Source organism: Pseudorca crassidens, chromosome 2 (assembly GCF_039906515.1).
Source record: "Pseudorca crassidens isolate mPseCra1 chromosome 2, mPseCra1.hap1, whole genome shotgun sequence".
NCBI classification, from domain to species: domain Eukaryota; kingdom Metazoa; phylum Chordata; class Mammalia; order Artiodactyla; family Delphinidae; genus Pseudorca; species Pseudorca crassidens.
The window spans coordinates 180,481,165-180,502,700 of NC_090297.1; the positions used below are offsets into that span (position 1 = coordinate 180,481,165).

At 38.9% G+C, this 21,536-nt stretch overlaps 1 protein-coding gene across 3 annotated transcripts in view; it reads right to left on the reverse strand.

The window, feature by feature from the left end:
- The window catches only part of ASPM (assembly factor for spindle microtubules), a 67,436-nt gene that overhangs the window by 32,133 nt on the left and 13,767 nt on the right, over positions 1-21,536 (reverse strand). For 2 of the 3 annotated variants that reach the window (XM_067729814.1, XM_067729812.1), the window contains exons 4-16: positions 13,739-13,843; positions 13,190-13,336; positions 11,237-11,482; positions 10,891-10,958; positions 8,435-8,576; positions 7,752-7,882; positions 7,064-7,239; positions 4,876-5,021; positions 4,701-4,786; positions 4,036-4,257; positions 2,783-2,990; positions 2,536-2,678; positions 2,288-2,416 (exon numbers count right to left, since the gene is read on the reverse strand). In XM_067729814.1, coding sequence (XP_067585915.1) covers positions 2,288-2,416; positions 2,536-2,678; positions 2,783-2,990; positions 4,036-4,257; positions 4,701-4,786; positions 4,876-5,021; positions 7,064-7,239; positions 7,752-7,882; positions 8,435-8,576; positions 10,891-10,958; positions 11,237-11,482; positions 13,190-13,336; positions 13,739-13,843 — 1,949 coding nt within the window. The remainder of the gene's footprint in view (positions 1-2,287; positions 2,417-2,535; positions 2,679-2,782; positions 2,991-4,035; positions 4,258-4,700; positions 4,787-4,875; positions 5,022-7,063; positions 7,240-7,751; positions 7,883-8,434; positions 8,577-10,890; positions 10,959-11,236; positions 11,483-13,189; positions 13,337-13,738; positions 13,844-21,536) is intronic. The other variant, XM_067729813.1, reaches the window with a different exon arrangement.

The following is a 21,536-nucleotide window of genomic DNA, read 5'->3' on the forward strand; positions in this document are numbered from 1 at the left end:
AGTTAAGATGGTATATTTTATGATATGTGTTCTTTACCACAGTTTAAAAGAAAAATATTTCAGGGGAATAAAAAGCACCCAACTGATTAGCTTAATAAAGAATACAATGCAGTTCAAAAGTAGCTTTTGAGTCAAAAGCTCTAAGGACCAGGGGCATTTTTGGATGCAATAAGTTGATGTAAAATGAAACTGAATTCAGCTTGTAGATCATCTCAATCTCAAGCAAACTAATGTGGAACAATTGTATGTGACATTAGAAAAGCTACAGAAGGAAAGTAGATAAGTTCAAAGAGCCAAATATATTACAAAAACTAGCAACTATTTGAAAACTTACATAAACCAATGGCAAAAGTTCCCATACCCACAGTCACTGACCACATGTCATCATTTTTAATTCTACCGTGTGGCTGAGCCAACGTGTTACCAGTTTATTTTTATTTTGCTTTGTATATGTAAAGAATTTACTTTGCTTTGGAACTGGTGCCTATTCACTCAGGAAGAACTAAGAGGTAGAATGTGTCGGGGACCCTTGGATAACCCTGCTTCATTCGTCAGGGAATTTGGGCTGTTTAGCCAATGCTTCTCCATCACAACAAGAGCTTGAACCATTCTATTCTCAATAAATAGTTTATCTAAATTATAATAATGACTAAAGGAAAATATAGAACCTGGAAAATAGCTACCTCAAGGTAATGTTTATGTACTTACTACCTTGTGATATTTCTACAGGAATATGAAGGGAACCTGCTGCTTAATGTTCCCAATAGCAAATGAAGAGGTATACTTGGATCTCAGTGTAATTGTATAAGAAAAGGAGTATTGTCACCTGGAGAAAGGAGAGAAGCAGTGGTTTTCAAAAAAAAAAAGGGAAATTTCCAATACTTGGACAAAGGAAATAAATCAAGAAAAGGAATCTTGTGAGGAAAAAGCTAAGAAATTTCTGCAATTGATATGTGTGATTAATACAAGACTACCTTGAGCAGAAAACTAAGATTTCATTACCAAAAAAAAAAAAAAAAAAACTAAAAACTAATTGATACCTGTTTCTTAAAATCTTAACTGTCTCATTTATTGCCATATAAAAAGAATTAATGAACTAATTTGAGGACTGGCCAGGAGGGTGCCCTCCCTGAAAACTTTGCTAAAACAATTCTCCGATAAGCCTCCAGAAGTGCAAGTTATCCTCCAAGGATATGTGGGCAAGGAGGCGGACCCTGGGAAGATAAGGGGTGAAAGAAGGCACAGAGAATACGTGGCAGCAGAGAACACCCCTTGCGAGTGTAAGCCACTGCCTACTTCCCAAAAGTTACTACCAAGACTTAGTGGGGCCAGAGCAGATTATTTCAATTAGTGTTATTTCCAGGTCTGATATGGTGTGAGAGAAAACATGGTATGTTTATGATTCGCCAAAATTTAGCTACTTTACAGCTACTAAGAACTTTATCGTAAGTGCATTGTAATTCAAAACCGAGGCGCAATCCTGGGTGAAATGTATTTCTGAAACAGATCTGATAAAATTTCTTAAGCATGGCTGCTTCTTTGATTTCTCCAAATAAATACAGCATCATTAGTGGAAAGAGTACTGAGATAAAAGGATTAAAATAGTTTTTTCAATTTGATCAAGGAGACCATTTCTCAGATTGTTAAAAATGATATTTTTCTCAGAACTCAAGAAAACTCTTATTTTATGTTAATGCAAAATTCATACTACTGGGGTTGCAAAGGAAAACAGTAAATAACATCCTTCTCCCTGTGCTCAGGTCCTAAACATTTTGAGAAATAAAACGATGGAAACCAAAATGCTGCTTTTAAACTAACAAAGGATAACCTAGAAGACAGTTCCATGGCAGACAAAATGAGCTGGCTAATTGAACTGCAGAATCAGGCAGGCGACACCCAGGCCCGAATGGCACTGGTTGGGGTCAAGCCTTCCAGAGCACAGCATGAAAAATTAAAGGAAAACTCCTGTTTCCCGGAGGCAAGTCAGAGTCCAGGAGGAAGGAGGGAAGAGCTGAGTCAGACCTCCCCAGTTAACTTTTCACCAATTTACAACGTGGTTAAGGTACTCCATGTCCCTTGGGGCAGAGGCTGGAAGAAATATTGAATGAAGGAAACATGAGGAGTTAGGGGAAAATGTTCATCCCCAACTCGAAACACACACAATTATGAAAATTACCTCAGTAATTTCCTACCTCGGTAAAACGTAAGAACAGTACCAAGAATCAATCAGCTGACATCTTATGAACTACAGTTTAGGTTATAGTGTTTTTTCATTTTTGAGGAGTACCTGATGGCGTTTTAGATCCTTTTTTAGCTTATATTTTCTCCAAGTTGTTTGTATAAGTCGAGCGGCTCTCGTTTCTTTACGAAGATCCAAAAGCCTCGCACAAAGAAATGACAAATAGGTAATAACCACCTAAGAGATAACATAAAAGATGAAAACAGAAGTTTCCATGAGACAGAGAATATAAAACTTCCTGTCGTCTGAGACTCTGATTATTAAGAGGTATCATTGGTTAAGAAACTTTTACTTACCTTCTCGTCGGGAATTGTATTTGACATATCTGAGTGATGGATCATAGCAGGTATTCCACCGAGGTCTCTAGCTGCAGACCTGACCAACTGAAAATTCTTCTTTTCATTTTCTAGGAGTTCTTTGTATAGTTCCGAAGTATTTTCTGCAATGCAAGTAAAAGAGAGAGATCAGATTAGACTGCTCTTGCCAGAAATCAGACAGGCCAATGAAAAAACTGGAAAAGTTAATCAACCAAAAGGGACTAACCCTGATCAAGTGCTTTAAGAGACAAATCCAGGGAACTTTCATCAGATTCAGATGATGAGTTTAACACCACAGAACCAGTTTGCGTACACTCTACTGTTTGGGTGGTACGCTGACATATGGCAGCAAAAGGCACATAGCAAGGATGGTAGTGGTGGATCAGGTAACATAACACCCGGCCATCTGAGAAAGACACTGTAAAATTCTCCACCTGATTGGAAATATCAGAAAAAGAATGAACTGTATTTAGATAGGAATATAGATTCTAATGGTTTTGTAGTCCATATTTCCTTTGAATAGCTGACTATCACGTTAATTTCTAGTAGCGCCTAGTATAATACCACATGCACGGCCAAATCCTCACCTATAAAATATCAGTCATATTGTTGTTCTGGGTTGGACAGTGTTCATCAAAAATTCATGTCCTTCCCAGAATCTCTGGATGTGACCTTATTTGGATACAGGGTCACTGCAGGTTTAACTAGTTAAGGTGAGATCACACTGGAGTAAGACGAGTTCTTAATCAGACGTGACTGGTGTCTTTATAAGAAAAGGAGAGACGCAGAGACAGACACACAGGGAAAATGCCGTGTGAAGATGGGCAGTGATGGGAGTGATGTGTCTACACAGCAAGGAAGGCCAAGTGTTGCCAGCAGGACCGGAAGTTAAGAGAAAGGCATGGGACACATTCTCCCCTAGAGCCTCAGCACTAGGGTCTTCAGGGCTCTCTAGTGCTTAATTAAAACATAGACGATTACCCATATATTTGATGGTTTTTCTGTTTTATATTCCTTACCAGATATTTTATTCATGTGTGTCAGGACCATTTATTTTCATGTATTTATACTTAAACGTACATTTCATACAGAAATACAGGATCGATCTAACAAATGATTATAAAAGACACAGCTTAGACTCATCTCCTCCTCTCTAACGTCCCTCTGTGGTTTATTTGCATTCCCTCTTGTAATGAGGGTGTGATCCTTTGGCCCACAGTTCAATGCAAGCATCTCCTATTAAGACTCCCAACTAGGACATTTTTTTTTCTTGGTGATACATAAAATAATCGTGCATTATACAATTGGTGACAGATTAGATGACACTAGGTATGTGACAGTACGCTTACTCATTAGAGGAAAAGTTTGCTTATACATATCAACTAAATTATTTAAGAAATTAAAGAAAATATTTCACATGCTAAGTTTGACTTTAACCAAAATTTACTTAAAGAAACTGGGCTAAAACAAAGAACTTACTTTTTTATTATAGAAGTCACAGACAGCATTTACCCAATCCATCAGTAGCTTTACGCTTTCACTATATTGTTCAAAGTGACCACTATGCCTTTTGTCTTTTTTCTTACTGATAACAGCATCAGAATGGCATGACAGTGCAGACATTGTTCTCTTCATACTCTGTGTGTGCTTTAAAAAGTCAATTTCTTCCTTTAACTGATCTAAATTAAGGGAAATATCCACCTGAAATACGAAAAGAGGATACATATCTTTATATTTTTCATATATTATTTTTGACCCACAGAAGCTAAAGTCTTCTATTATCATGATTTTTTTTTTAAGGCAAATACAATCTACGTGGAAGTGATGGAATGTGTAAGTGGTTAAGTGCATGGGATCTGCGGCCACGCAAGCCTGGGTTCTAATCTCCTCTCTGCTTCTGTTCAATGCTGAACCCTAACTCCAGTCTCCTCCTTTCCCTATGAAGTAATGACAATTAGCTACCTTATAGGGGCATTGAGAAGATTAGACTGGAATATACTTAAAGCAGTTACCACAGTTCCTGGGACAGAAGAAAGTCTAGTTAGTAATAACTACTACTGTTAGTCTTTATTTGATGAAAAATGCTTTTATAAATCAATATTGAAAATTGATAAAAAGTACAAAATGTACCAAATGTACAATACCTGAAAAGCCAATACTATCTTCCAAAGCAAAGCCAGAGTTTTTTCTTTGTGCCTATCCACAATATCCTTAGAGAGGATTGTATTTCCTGCAAATGGAAAGATAGTCCGTTAGCACAATATGTGTACACATCAATTTTTAGTGAGAAGAAAAGTTTTATAGTTACTCAATTTTTACCATGCTCATCATTCAACTGAATTCCTCGTGATTTAAGAACTTCAAGAACAATGTCAACATTGTGCATCTTTTGAAGACGACTTATTGCAGGAATCCTGAGTTTCTTTGAGAGATTCCAGTTTCGTGTGAGAAGTTCCATGGTTCGCCTAACAATAGAGGAATTTTCAGATGAAATTGTTAGATAAAAACATACAAGAAAAATGAACTTCATTTAAATAAAGTAATCACCCACATCAATCTTCCTGATTTAAAGGGTTTTAGGTTAGAAAGACCCCAAAATACTATCTCAAAACTCTGGTTGCTCCACAGTTAGCAAATAGAGTTATTTCTCATTTAAGTCGGGGGGTTAAGGTCTGTGAACAGAATGTAAGAATGAAAAATAAGATGCACACACACAAATGCACACAGGAACAGAACAACAAGGTTCTATAGGGAAAGGAAAGGAAAATGGACATTTATTGAGGGGCTACTGTATTCTACACATCAAGTAAGTGCTTTCTTTTATTTTAGTCCCCATGGCAAATCCCACAATCAGGCATTATTATCCCATTTTTGGCAGATGAAGAAACCAAAGCCCAGAAAAGTAAAGTAAATTGCCTGTGATCATACAGCTAGTAATGACAGGACTAGCTGTATCAGAGCTAAAACCCAGTTTTACAGTTTCCAAAGCCATGCTCTTATACCTATACCAGATAAGATAAAAATGCTTGAGTGCCTACCTTAAGAAGTCATTTATACCACAGTTTAAATCAAACTCTTAGTATCATGTAGTGTTTTACACTAGACAAAGATCCCTGTTTCCACAGAAAAATCAAGCCCCAACTGATTACCATATATAGTTAAAATTTCGCAGAATTGTTTACAGAACCGTATTTCTAAAGGTTAGGAAGCAATGTACGATCATTGTAGGCCAACCACTCAGTCAACGTCTGAAGCGTTTCTGCAACACTAGACTGACTGCCACCTACAGCATCAGTGGATTAACCGTTCCCAAGTATCCTCAAATGACCTTGAAGACCTATGGCCATTTTGCTGACACTGAAGAAAACAGAAACTTGGTATGCAAGATCGAGTCTCTTAACTAGCAAGAGTTCCTGACCAATGACAAAGCATCAACACCCAACACTGGGAAATCCTCAGTAACTCCTATAAAAGCACAAAAATGTCCTTCATTGTCAAAAATAGCACTGAACATAAAGCCAATCACTGCTCCTCCTGGACAGTGGAAAAAGTCTAAAATCGTGAATTCCTACTGGCCAGAAAACAGATGTGGTGGCTTGGATTTATGAAATGAAAAATTAAATATAAAAATAATATGGAAAACATTATCAGCAAACGCTCTGGCCTATATGGAAATTACTCAAGTGAGAGGAAGCTACAGTAAAGTTCAAAAGACTGTTACCTTGCCATGAGAATATATGATCAGAAAAGAAAAGAAAGTTCATGGAGACTTAATTTAGAAGGCAACAAGGGACATGCATGCTGTTTTTGAAGAACTGGGGATTCACAGAGATATAGGGATCCCTTCCTCACAAATGTCAAACGTAATATAAATTAGAGAGTTTCCTAGAAACAAGACGGATGTCTTCAATCCACCTGTCCTAAAGAAGCCAACCAAGGCACAGTGTAAAGGCCACTCCTTCCAGAGCAGGCCCTGGTAACTGTTGTCACACCAAAGCCAATGTTGAGGATTCCAGTTTGTTACTGAGGAAACAGCGTGGGATCTGAAGCCAGACATCCGGAGCTGATTTCCACCACCACTGTATAAAACCTGGGCAAGCCACTTTATGTCTTCATCTCACATGTCCTCACGTGTAAAACAAGGTTAACACGACTAAAACTGGTCTCAAACGATGCACTCATGAACCCACTGCAGACGTAAAGCATCATTTAAATGTCTGCTAATTTAATTAGTTCCATGCTTTCCCCAACTCCTATTCTGGGGTATCAGTGCTTCCTACTCAGACACTGTCACATGCCAGCAGGGAGAAAAAAATGTGGATAGGAGACAAGGTTTCTGGGCCTAAAATTGACAACATTTTCCCAAACTTATCCCAACTTTTTTAAACCCTAGATTTATCCCATTACGTAAAGGAGCAAGAAAGATTGTGTATGTACAGAAAAAAGTGTTTTCCAGAAAATTTTAGTCTATTCTAGTGAGCAAAATAATTCCATTTCTTATACTTACACAAGACGCACCCCACACTGCAAGTCTACAGCAAGATTTGTAACAGCAAAATCAAATTCATCGAAAGGTGTCTGAACATGGTTCACAGGTAATCCCAGGAAGCTCAGGTGACGGGAAAGGTCACCTTCACCACCTAGGAAGTTTCGTGAAAAAGCCAGAAGAATTTCTTTACTAGCCTATGGAAAAACAAGTGGCAGCTATTATATTCTAGAATTATAATTTTATTTACAATGAAAACAAATTCTTCAAATCATTCTGTGCATATAGAAATAAAATTAATAGTAGTATAAAAAGACGGTCAGTTTCATATCCCGTAGTAACAATGCGAAACTCATATATTTCCAATTTAAGACCTTTAAAGAAAGTGCTCATAATTAATAATACACTCTAAAAATTAGCATTAATTTGATAACATACTAAATTAGGAAAGAAATTTTCTCCCAAATTAATTCCTCAGAAGCATAGTGACATTCATTCTCAAATCAAAGTTAAGAACAGGGTGATATGCTGGTGAAATGTCAACCAATAAAAAGTTAGGCAGGGTTAGAACTACTGGGTAGGCGTTCTTATTCTACTCCAGAGTCCTGTTCTTTGGGAAACTCACTTTTTCTAAGGAGGAAATATATAATAAAAACAGGCAAAAGTCTTAACTGTGAAATATAAACCAAATATAAACTGAAAACTATACCTTGAACTCAGCATCTTTACAGAAGAGACAAGGATCGTGATCAATAAGTCTGGAGATTTTAGCATAATCAAGGAAACAAACCAGCAGCAATAGCTTTTTCAATGTAAACTTAGACAAAGCTTCTTCATGACCTGAAATAAAATACAAAAAAGCCTAGCAAGTTAACCTGTACCCAAGTTGTTTTTTTTTTTTTTTTTTTGGTTCTGAATCTAGTTTTCTATATTTATTTATTCTGTTGTGCTTTTAGTCTATATATCCCTACTAAGGATTCTTGAGATGTGTTTTATATTTTAAAGTCAAATTATCTTGGAATTCTTTATAAGATTATAAAACTTCTTATATTTACCTTTTTTTCTGGCTGGGTTGGTTGCTTTGTTTTGGCAGGGGGAACGTAAATTGGTGCAGCCACTATGGAAAACAGCATGGAGATGCCTCAAAAAACTAAGACTAGAACTACATGTGATCCAGCAACTCCACTGCTGGGTATACATCCAAAGAAAACAAAAATGCTAATTCAAAAAAATACATGCACCCCAATGTTCATAGCAGCATCATTTACAATAGCCAAGAGATGGAAGCAACAACCTAAGAGTCCATCAACAGACGAATGGATAAAGAAGATGTGGTATGTACATAATATATAGACATATAGATATATCTGCAGTTGAGGCAGAACCACTTACCATCTCCATATAGATGAGGAACGGTCGGGTGCCGGTACTCGGCTGCAATATCAGGATTCCAAAGCAAGCGATTCAGAATAAACATTGCCAACCCTGTGACGTCACTGTTGTCTTCCAAAGGGATGAGTTCTCCATATATTGTCTAAAAAGAAATTCATGCTAGAGTTGGGACTGTGTCAGCTCTAAGGGGCAGTGGGATGCAAAAGGGGAAAGACAGACAATGACGGTCTAAGGAACTGGCGCTGTTTTACGTCCTAGATAGCATGGGAATAATAGGAATATTTGCTACAACTCTTTGGACTGAACATATAAGTTTTGTGCAATTTTTAGTGCATATAGTATATTTCACAATGAAAAAGAGACGAAAGCTCATGACTAAGACAAATTCTTAAAAATCATGTGACAAGTAATATTTACATTTTAATTTTTTCCTTTAAGAACTATCAAATGTAGGCCTGTTGCTCAAATTTAATTATAACTGTCCCACAGAGTATATCATGAAGGTACAACAGACACGTAAATAATTCTAAACTTTCGAATAGTTAACAAATGGAAAACCATCTGTAAACCATGGTTCTAAACTATCTGGGACGCTCAGATCTGTATATAATCAATGACTAAAATATGTCATTAATTTAACATCAATATGATTAGTATTAACGATTTTTAAAGCAATTAGAAAAAACTAAAAATATATCAAATTATATTTTATAATCTTACACTGACAAAACTAGACAAAAGCATGGGAAAGTATTAATATCTGCCAAAATACAGAAATTTTATCTTTATTTACTTTTTTTTTTTTTTTTGGCCTGTGATGCTTTTTTAAGATCCTCAAAGGTCACACCCACTAGCAGAACCCTAAGGTGTGGTGTAAAGTAGAATGTTTTGTCCACAATTATTCATCCCTTCCTTCCCTTTAAAAGGTCTTATTCCCGAGCTTCCCTGGTGGCGCAGTGGTTGAGAATCCGCCTGCCAACGCAGGGGACACAGGTTCGAGCCCTGGTTTGGGAAGATCCCACATGCCGTGGAGCAACTAGGCCCGTGAGCCACAACTACTGAGCCTGCGGGTTTGGAGCCTGTGCTCTGCAACAAGAGAGGCCGCGATAGTGAGAGGCCCGCGCACCGTGATGAAGAGTGGCCCCCGCTCGCCGCAACTAGAGAAAGCCCTGGCACGGAAACAAAGACCCAACATAGCCAAAAATAAATAAATAAATTAAAAAAAAAAGGTCTTATTCCCAATAAATGGCATAGACTTGCTGTGTCTCTTGCAAGAGAACAAATATTTCTGCCTCATTTGTGTCTGGACAGATAATGCACTTTGGCCAGAAATACGGTTGGTAGTGATGCACACTACATGTAAGCAGAAGTTTTCAAAGGCATTGCATGTTTCCACCGAACTCTCCTATGTTTTACTTCTGCCACAAAAAAGCTATGCCCCAAATAGACAGGTTCTACTTTAATTGAGGTTCTGGAACTATTTGACATGTGAAAGCACAGCCAGGTGATATATAATTTTCTAATTAATCTTTCACTGAAAGAAATAAGAAATTGAATTGAATTTCAAATCAATTGAAATAAGAATTAAAGTAAGAAGTCTTAGCAAGGACACTATCGAGCTGAGTGACCAGAGTAGGCTTCTTATTCATTGCCTCAATTCCTTGATAAATAGCCAGATTATTGTAAAGATTCCTTTCAGTACCAAAGTTTTTTAATTCAAAAGCCTAGAAGTAATTGAAGCAAGAATGAGATATCCCACATGACAAAAGTAAAAAGCCTGAACAAAATATGAGTACACCAGTAAAAGACTGAAGGAAATGGAAACACTGAGGATTGTAATAAAAGAATATTTTTAAGAGTCAACTCCTAGTGCCTTTCTAATTCAGTTAGTTTTAACATTCTAAATATTATTGAACCATGCCCCACGTAAAAAACTCAAATTCCGATGACGTTTCCATGAGAGGTGTTCCATCAAAATGGTTCCAAAGGCATCAGACTGGTGTAGATTCCAGTCCCGACCAGTCATTGGCATTCAGCGAGTCACTTAACATCTGAGCTTCTGTTTTGTCAGTGAAGTTGAAATAATAATACATACCTCACTGGGTTTTATAGAGATTTAAATATGGAAATGTATTTACAACACCCTGGCATTGTCATTGGTAAATGCTCAGAAAGGAGCTAACTATACTTGTTATTACATCTGGTACCAAATTATATATTGTATATATTTAAGAAACTAACAGGAAAATTGCTGTATAACAAAATGACAATAATATATAATGATGGGGTCTATTAACCTAATGAGCATTTATTAAGGGACCTTAAATTTCATACTGAAAGATCAATTAAGCTAACCAAATGACTTTATAAGTGAAACCATCATTTTATTAAAGAGTCTATTAAAAGTATATAATAAAAAGATGTTCCTTTTTTCAAAAACTGAAAGGTGTACTTACCTCTAGGCCGATTCGTAGCCACAAAGGATTATATGACAACAGCCAATTCAAGACTTTCTGTCGTTCTCCTGGAATACATGTGAAAAGCAAGTAAGCTCAGATCACTAATCAAATAGAGACAGTAAATAAAATTTCATGGAGAGAAATCAGTGGCCAAAATGGCAAATCACATATATGAAATAAGTTAAAGTATACTTCCACTCTTTAATATACGTACATGATCACATTTAAGTTTGTGAAAGTTTAGGCCACAAAGTGAAACCATGTACATATATTTGACTCTGAAATAAAAAATTTCTAGAGTATTTTTAAACAATTAATGTCAAGATTTCTATAATCTTCTTACCCACATCTTTCCAGAGGTGTCTGTCTTTTCGAACAATTAACCGTCTAGCTTCAATTTCAATTTCAAGCTTTTTCATAGCTTTAACCATTTTTTCAGAAGTAAATAAGCGACACGCAGCACGACGTAATCTATTCAAACTGCAGCGAGCGGTATAAGCTCTGAGAGACACTTCATCCTTGGTAGGAGCTCTCGGGACACTTATTTTATGTTGACTCTCCAGTCCCAAAAGAAGAGTGGAAGCATTTACTGGGTAAAAACGAAAGAAAGAATGTTTTTGGTTAAACAATATTTATATACATTTTAAAACCCTGCAATAAATGCAATTGAAGATGGCCAAGACAGAACCTATTCCCCGCCCCTTCCAGCCTGCTTCTTCTCTTTCCCACCTCAAAATAAAGGTGTCGCCATTCACTCAGAACCTTAGGCCATGCTATCATTGCAACATCTTGGCTCTTGCCTTCAAACTGTACCCCAAGTCTAACCATTTCTCACAACCACTATTGTCCAGGTTCCAACATGATCACCTCTAACCCAGACTAATGGGAGAGCCTCCCTGACTGGTTTCGCTGCTTCCACCCTCTTTATAAATTAGAAAGCTAAGCTGCTAAAGAATGTGATTTGTTAAAATCAGTTAAATTTTGAAATGCAATTTGAATTTTTATAAAACACATTTTCTCTCAAAAAGAGAACTAAAAATCATGCTTTGTTTACTTTTGGAAAATAAAGAAAAGTACCTCAGAGATCATCTAATCAAAGGGCCTTTTAATGTAAAATTCCCATACACACTTCTCTGACACTTACAGACCAGTGTCTGCTGGAACACTGCAGCAATGGAGAAAGCATCTCCCTAAAGTCAGCCTGGGTGTTGCTTTGGCAAGTTAAATATTTTAAAGGGTTTTTCCTTAACTTGAGTAGAACTGATCCCTATACCAACTTCCATGGGAGAGCAGCCCAAGTGAAGCTTCCTTCTCTCAGGAGAAAACTCTTTAAATATTTGAAGGATATCATGTTTCCATCCTGTTCTATACTTGAGTTTCTCTCTTTTCCAGAACAAACACTGAAATATTTTTAAAATTCCCCATATCAACTGGTTTTCAGAGCCCTCATAATTATATACTTGTCTACAAACTTCTTAAACTAAGGTACAGTGGAGACAACATCCCTAATCAGGCCACATAAGACTTAAATTGATTCACCAGGACATTACACTTTATTAATGCAGCTAAGACTGAACTGGATTTCTAGGCAGCCATGTCTCACTGTTAGTGCAGATTGAATCTATACTAAAGTAAAACCCATTCACTGCAAAGGCTAGAAATTGAACTGGCTGAGGAGCAGGAAGATAAAGCAAAAAGAAAAAGTAAAGTTCGGAACTTTCAGCACAAAATTCTCACCCGCACGATCTTGAGTATTTGTGTTAATGATCTAGCGAGCCATGCCATTAACTACAATATAATAAACATGTATAACTAAAGAATGAAGAATCACGTTAAAAAACTACCTGTTAAGGGACTTCCCTGGTGGCGCGGTGGTTAAGAATCCACCTGCCAATGCAGGGCACACGGGTTCGAGCCCTGGTCCGGGAAGATCCCACATGCCGCAGAGCAACTAAGCCCGTGGGCCACAACTACTGAGCCTGTACTCTAGAGCCCACGAGCCACAACTACTGAGCCCACGTGCTGCAACTACTGAAGCCTGCGTGCCTAGAGCCAGTGCTCCGCAACAAGAAAAGCCACCACAATGAGAAGCCCACGCACTGCAATGAAGAGTAGCCCCCGCTCGCCACAACTAGAGAAAGCCCACATGTGGCAACAAAGACCCAACACGGCCAAAAATAAATATAAAATAAATAAATAAATTAAAAAATATATATTAAAATAAAAATAAGTATTTTTAAAAACTACCTGTTAAAACAAAAGTATTATTTAATTTAAACATTAACTAAATGTTTACCTTCAGAAATATTTGTTTTTACAGTGAAGTCATCAGGAGTTAATATAAAATTTAGCCACCAAGTAAAGCCCTGTTCCTGCTTTTCCTTCCAGCGTTCATCATAAAACATGTTTTTTGCAGCAAACGGCATTGGGTGTCTAGGAATACCTAAGAATACAATTAGGTTATGGCATAAGAAATTTTCCTTTAAATTATTATACAATCTATAGCAAAAGACCATTTTTACCAGCAAAACCACCTTTAAAACACTGAACAATGTTTGCTTTTTCACTACTTCCTAGAAATAGTTGAAAGCATTTTGAGTATAAAATGTAGTCAAAGTAAAAGAGAAAAGGTATGGCCATACCTCCTGGTTTTTTAAAAATCCCAAGTAAAGTGGGTCAATTTCATTGAACTCTGAGAAAATATCCTGTTATTTGAATACACACTTTAACAATTTTTCAAAGCCTTTATTTGACAAAAAAGTATCAATTCATTTCCATTTGAAATGCAATTAATGCTTCATTCCATGTCAGTTTTTCATAGACTTTAAAGATATTAAACACTTGCCTGTTTTTAGTGGTTTTATGAAGGTCAAATTAGATTGTGCCACAGGAACAATGGGTTTTGTCTTTTTGTTTTTTTTAAAATTAGGAGTTCTGTGTCCTAAAGACTCTAAAATATATGAGAAAACAGAACAATAGCATTAAAAAAATGAAATAAATTCTGTGAATGAACTGCTGACAAGTTAAGGTTTGGGCTCTCCAAAATCATATCCGTTTAGAAAATGCTGAATAAACACTATGTGCCAGGGTATGAACTCGGGTAATAAAACTTATGTCTGAAGTTACAGACCAGAAACTACAGTATATTTTGTGTCTACAGAAGCTAGGGTTCAGATTCAACCAGTTCACTGTGTGTGTGTATACAGCAGACTCCGTGCCAGGTGCTGAGAACGCAGAATGGAAAGATGTGGTCCCGGCCCTCAGGAAGCTCTCGGTCTAGCACAGAAGTGTAGAAAGAATCACAATACATTGCATAAGGAGAAGTACACATGAGGAGTCATGGGACAAGGGGAGGGAGAGCTAAGTCACCTAAACGGCAGGCCAGCCTCCTGGCAGGGGTGACCCTGAGCTGACCCTGCAGTGGACGTGACACACCAGGAACAGGGCCTTCCACTGAACTGCAAAGTGCCCGGAGCCAAGAACACAGATAAGAAAAACAAGACAAAAAAGAGGTTGGAAGAGGTAGAAAAGAATTCAATACTATGAAAAATAACAGTGACAGCTAACAGTCGAATACTTTGTGCCAGGCACTATCAGAGTCTTGTAATTTAGGTTACCTCATGCAGTCATCACCAGAAACCTATGAGAAGTGCGCTTTTATTCTCTACATTTTATGGAATCAGGATACTGGAGCTTAGAGCAACTAAGCCACTTGGTCAAAGTCACGCATGCTAGTAGGTGGCAGAGCTGGACAGTATAGCTCCAGAGCCTGCACTATTATTCAGTTAGAAGTACCTGGTGGGCCAGTGAAGGATTAAAGTCCAGGCAGTAACACCATCATATATATTTCAGAAGACAGAATGGACAATGGAGTGAAAGGAGTCAAGCGTAGAGATGGAAGCCAAAAGGAAGCTATCCCAGGGGCCTAAGTTAGCTATGATGAGAACTTAAAGGAACACGGAAGCAGTGGAGACAGATTAGAGAAGAGTTGTTTTCACAGCAGAACTAACAAGGCTTAATGTCAACTGACTAGGCAAGTGATGGAGAATGAGAGCCCCGATGGGTCCCCGTGCCTCACCCCGGTGATGAGGGAGACAGTGGGTGGTCCCTACAAGTAACCTGTCCGAACGCAGTTCACTCCCTCAAAGGCAGGTTTCACACCAGCTCGCGCTGCTGCTCAATACAAACAAGAAGCCAATAAAGACAGAGGAGGGAAAGCTAAGGCCCAGGGCAGAATCCAGCCCATGGCTGTTTGTGTACAGTCTGCAAGCTAAGAAGAATTTTCACATTTATAAATACTAGTTGGAAAAAAAAGAAAAACCCTCCAAACAATTATATTTCATGACACATGAAGATGATATGAAATAGTCACACCTGTTCATTTACATATTGTCCATGGCTGTTTTCCCTTCCACAATGGCAGAGCTCAGCAGCTGTAACAGAGATCGTATGTCCTGCAAAACCTAAATATTTACTATCTGGACCTTTAGAGAAAAAGTTTGCTCAGCTTTGATTTAGAAGAGTTGCAAATCTACTCCAACTGTCAAAATAAGGAGTATGACCAAATTGTTACATAATAGTTATTAGGTTATAAGGGTCTTTGCACTGTAACATATTTAAAAATAAAAATATGAGGAAAAGTTCCTCATTCTGAAGGCTTGCAAAAGCTGGCCCCTCCACCTAGAACCATTTTATTCTGTGGGAACCTTCTTTGGACAGGTCTCACAGCTTCTTGTCAGTCACGTAAAGCCAAGTAAAGTGCCCCCACTTCTGTGCTTTCATGATTCCCTGTGCATAACTCAAAGGTCTGGGAACAACTTGAGGACAGGAATGATACCTTTTCTCCTTGTAGCCACAGAGCCTAGAACAATGCATAGGACATAGTAGGTACCTTATCAAGGTTGAATAAATGCGTCTTGAAAAACTGACTTCTTTTTCTGCTCTCCTGGGTTTGTCAGAATAGAAAGAAGGCAGACACTCTTAGTGAGTTACCATGCTCATAAATCAGATATCCAGTGTGTGCAATTCTCTTTAAACCTTGCAAAGAGGTTCAGCTCAGCTAGGCAGCCACCTCAAACAAACTGCAGGTTCAAGTGTCAACACATCAGTGGTTTATTTGCTCATTCATTCATTTACTGTCATTCATTCATCATTTAGTGTACACCTTGTAGGAGGTCAAAACAGATATGTTCCTTACATTCAAAGAATTTGTTATCTGGTCAGAATATTTCTATAGGAAATAAAATGATGCGAGCAAAGAAATGGAGTTAACAGGTAGATACGAGATGTCTCGTATGCTGCATTCAAATTTGCTAAGGGAATATACATAGAGGAAAAAGTCATCAGGGAATAAAGTACTAGAAATCAGTGAAAGATTTGAGTTAGTGAGAAAACAACATATATGAAAGTTAATAAGAGGATGCATGGTCAGGAACAAGTTAAGGATGCCCACTCTCATTACTTTTATTCAACATAATCTTGAAAATCTTAGCCACAACAATTAGGCAAGAAAAAGAAAGAAAAGCCATCTAAATTGGAAAGTAAGAAGTAAAAACTGTCACTATTTGCAGATGACATGATGCTATATATATGGAAAACCCTAAAGACACCACCAAAATACTGTTAGAACAATAAACAAATTCAATGAAGTTGCAGGATATAAAATCAATGTACAAAAGTCTGCTGCATTTCTGTACACTAATAACAAACTATCGGAAAGATTCTTACCACATCAAAAAGACTAAAATACCTAGGAATAAATTTAACCAAGGAGGTGAGAGGCTTGTACACTGAAAACTATAAAACATTGTTGAAAGAAATTGAAGAAGACACAAATAAATGGAAAGATATTCCTATGTTCATGGATTTGAAGAATTAACACTGTTCAAATGACTATACTATCTGAAATCTACAGATTCAATGCAATCCCTATCAAAATTCCAATGGCATTTTTCACAGAATGAAAACAAACAATCCTAAAATTTGTATGGAACCATCAAGAAAGACCTCAAATAGCCAGAGCAATCTTGAGAAAGAACAAAGCTGGAGGCATCATGCTCCCTGATTTCAAACTAGACTCAAAAGCTACAGTGATCAAAACAGTATGATATTGGCATAAAAACAGACACACAGATCAGTGGAACAGCATAGAGCCCAGAAAAAAACCCATGCACATATAGCCAATTAATTAATGACAAAGGAGCCAAGAATATACAATGGGGAAAGAAGAGTCTCTTCAATAAATGGTGTTGGGAAAATTGAACAGCCACATGCAAAAATATGAAACTAGACCACTATCTTATACCATACACACAAAAAATAACTCAAAATGGATTAAAGACTTAAATGCAAGACCTGAAGCCATAAAACTCTTAGAAGAAAACATAGGGGGTAAGCTCCTTGACATCAGTCTTGGCAATGATTTTTTTGATCCCACATCCAAAGCAAAGGCAACAACAGTAAAAATAAACAAGTGGGACTACATCAAAATAAAAATCTTCTGCACAGCAAAGGACATCACCAACCAAATGAAATGGCAGCCTACTGAATGGGAGAAAATATTTGTAAATCATATATCTGATAAGGGGTTAATATCCAAACTATATAAAGAACCCATACAATTCAACAGCAAAAAGCAAACCATCTAACTAAAAAATGGACAGAAGAGCTGAATACACATTTTTCCAAAGAAAACATACAGATGGCTAACAGATACATGAAACCATGCTTACATCACTAACCATCAGGGAAAGGCAAATCAAAAGCACATTGAGCAAATCACCTCACACCTGTCAGACGGCTGTTATTAAAAAGACAACAAATAAAAAGTTTGGAAGGGTGTGGAGAAAAGGGAACCCTTGTTGGTGCAGCCACTATGGAAAACATTATGGAGATTTATCAAAAAATTTAAAACAGAACTACCAAATGATCCAGTACTTCCACTCCTGGGTACTTTCTGAAGAAATGAAAACACTACCTTGGAAAGACACATGTTCACAGCAGCATCATTTACAACAGCCAAGGTGAAAACAACCTAAGTGGTCACTGATGTTGTATACATATGCCATGAAATATTAATTAGCCATAAGAAAAAAAGAAATCTTGCCATTTTCAACAACATGGATGGATCCTGAGGGCATTATGCTGACTGAAATAAGTCAGAGAAAGACAAATACCACATGATCTCACTTACATGTGGCATCTGATGGAAACACAAAAACAAAAAACAAACTCACAGTGCTTCCCTGGTGGCGCAATGGTTGAGAATCTGCCTGCCAATGCAGGGGACACGGGTTCGAGCCCTGGTCTGGGAAGGTCCCACATGCCGCGGAGCGACTAGGCCCGTGAGCCACACTACTGAGCCTGCGCGTCTGGAGCCTGTGCTCCGCAACAAGAGAGGCCGCAACAATGAGAGGCCCGTGCACGGCGATGAAGAGTGGCCCCCCGCTCACCGCAACTAGAGAAAGCCCTCGCACAGAAACGAAGACCCAACACAGCCAAAAATAAATAAAATTTAAAAAACAGAAAATAAACTTGTTTTAAAAAAAAACAAATAGATACAGAGAACAGATTGGTGGTTGCCAGAGATGGGGCTGGGGGTGGTGGTGAAATGGGTGAGGGGGTCAAAAGTTACAAACTTCCAGTTATAAAGTAAGTCCTGGGGGTGTGATGTCCAGTGGGGCGGCTGGACAAGACTGCGCTGTGTATTTGAAAGTTGTCGTGAGAGCAAATCTGAAAAGCTCCCACATAATAAGAAACAATTTTTTATTATAATTATGTATGCTGAGAGATGTTAAGAACAACAACAAAAGAGGATACCTGGACAGAATGGCAAGAGTAGCATGGCGAGAATGTTGTTGAATAATAAGACAGCAGGCTGGATAAGGGGAGGTCACATGAAGAGAATCTTAAATGACAGAATAAGGAGCTTGGAAATCATCTGGTGACAGCAGAGGGCCGCTGAAGGTTCTGAGGCAGGAAGCAGGTAAAGCCACGTCCTGGACACCAAGTGCCTCGAGCTAACTGGCACATCACAAGTTTGAGGTTGGTGGATCTCCAAAACTGTCATCCTTGGTCAGTGCCCAAAATAAAAACCTCATGTCTACCCGCTCTCTCTCTTTCTCAAATCACAGTAGGATAGAAAGATGTGGTAGAACATGTATGTTGTAGACAGGGAGACCTGAGTTTAAACCGTGGCTCTATTTTAGGAGATTTTGTGACCTTGGGCAAGTTACTGGACCTTTTGAGGCTGATATAAGGGACTTAGAGAAGGAAGTCATTCTATACAGAGGGGACAATTAACAGCAAATACCCTGAGGGAAGAGAATGTTGAAGGGTCAAGGATAACAAGGAAGCCAGGGTGACAGAAGCAAGAAGGACAGAGAGGAACGACGGAGGTTGGGAGGAGATTGGGGCAACACAGACCTTACAGGGCCTTGTGCATCATCAGTGTAAGAACTTGGTTTCCAGTGAGACGAAAGGTCATCAGGGGCATAGTAACGGACAATGTTAGCATCCACTTAACAAATATTTGAAAAGTATGGCCCTGGTTGCTACGTGGAAAATAGACTCCAGAGAAGGCAAGGGTGAAAGCAAGATCTGTTAGGGGGCTTGCAGAGTCACAGACAGGCTCAGATGGTGCCATCAGAAATGGTGAGAAGTGATCCAATCCTGAATGTATTGATACTTGGAAGGAACAGAAGATAGGATTTGTCAATGGACTGAATTTGGAATCAGGCAGACCGTGTGCATTTATAGAGAAAGGGTAGGAGAGAAACACACTTAGGGACAATCCCAAGCTTTGGGGCCTGAAATGAGAGGAGGTCATAACAGAAGTGCTGTGTCGGGAGTGATACACCAGGTACACGTGTCACGGGAGTGGGGATAGCAAAGGGCTGGTTTTGGACAAATTAAAGATGCTTACTTGGCAGTCAAGTAGAAATATTAGATGTTGGATAAATGAGTCTACAGATTAGCGGTCCATCCCAAAGATATAAAATTGTGAGGCCTCCATGTACAGATAGTATTGAAAGCTGTGAGATGGCCTGAGATCGTTAAGGGAATGAGTGAAAGTATAAACAAGGTTCAGTGACTAAGTCTTCGTGTACTCCAAGGTTGGGAGGCTGGAGAGACACAGTGCTCCAAAGAGAAACCTGAGAAGCAGCCAGTGCCGCGGGAAAAGAACCAGGAGGAAGTGCGGCTGGCAGGATAAAGCATTTCGAGAGGAAGGAGATTCAAAGCATCAGTCTGCCTAAGAGTTCAAGATGAAGACTGAGAAATAACCACTGGACTCAAAGTGTGGATGTGTTCATGACCTTGACAGGAAAAGTTTTAGTAGAGTCGTCAAAATCTGGTTGAAGCGGTTTCAGCCAATAGGTGAGGAATTGGAAACAGCTAACATAAGCAACCTTCAAAGTGATTTTTTTTTTACACTAGAAAGCACCTTTTAATTCAAGCACGATGTTTACCCGGAAAAGTATACAGAACTCAGTGAACTATCACAAAGTGGATACCTAGGTTCTTTCGAAGAGTTTTGCTTAAAAGAAATCAAAAGAAAGGAGCAGGGCCTGAACGGGTAAGTGGTATCAGCAAAAAGTCTTTGTTTCTTTAGGAGCTGGAGGTAAGAACGGCACATCTGTGTGTCAATCAGAAATGACCCAGTAGGGAGTAAAACACTGGAGATGTGGGAGAGAGAAGGCAGCTGCTAAAGCAACGTCCGTGTAGAGGGCGTCGGGCTTTTGGTGCCGGTAGAGCCCGGCCTCACTGGGCGTGCAGACCTTTCAGGCTGTAATAGGAGGGAAGGGAGCCGTGCATGAAAACACAGCGGGGTGGTGGATGCTGCAGAAGTTTCCCTCAGTGAGGCAGGAAGCAGGTTGGGGAAGGAGCAGAGCGCCAGCTCCGGAGCCCTCCTGACCAGGTGGTACCCCAGCCCAACCACTTACCACCCGTGACCTTAGGCAAATTACTCAGCGTCTGGATGCGTACATTCCCTCATCTTCAACATGTATTCATGACAACATCTACTCTGTATGATTGCTGTAGGTAGGTATGAGAGGAGGAAATAGCAAAGCACTTACAACCAGGGCCGCGGAGAATGCAGTCAGTAAATGTTCACTGCTGTTATCCATCCTGAGCGGAGGGAGGGGGTGCTCGAGAAGAAGGGAGGGATGAGATAGGCTGCAGCAAAGTGATAAAGTCAATAAGCCAGGAGGATAGAGCCAAGAGGAGCTACGGGCTTCACTGCGGTTAGTGGTCAGGAATTTGAAGACCAACCAGCAAGGTCCAGGCACAGAGCAGGCAGACTTGGGCTGAGATTGGAATGTGCCAGACAAGCACAATGAACGTAAGAGAGGTGAACAAAGGGATTATGAGGAACTGTGGAATCCAAGCTGAATAACTAAGAAAGTGAGGATATAATGAGGTGAGGGCTGGGGAAATGGGGCTGGATTAGTTGGGTTCTAGAGAAAATGCTGAGATCATAGCGAGGGAGACGCCTTTAGGACAGTGTGGCCTAAGTACGCTGGAGCTAACACGCCAGGATATTGGAAGGCTCTCCTACAAGAATCTTGGGATCATAAAGAATCATCGTAAAGTAGTAGTTTTGGAGAAGGTCTCGTGAGCCAAATGTAAAAATCTCGAGTTAT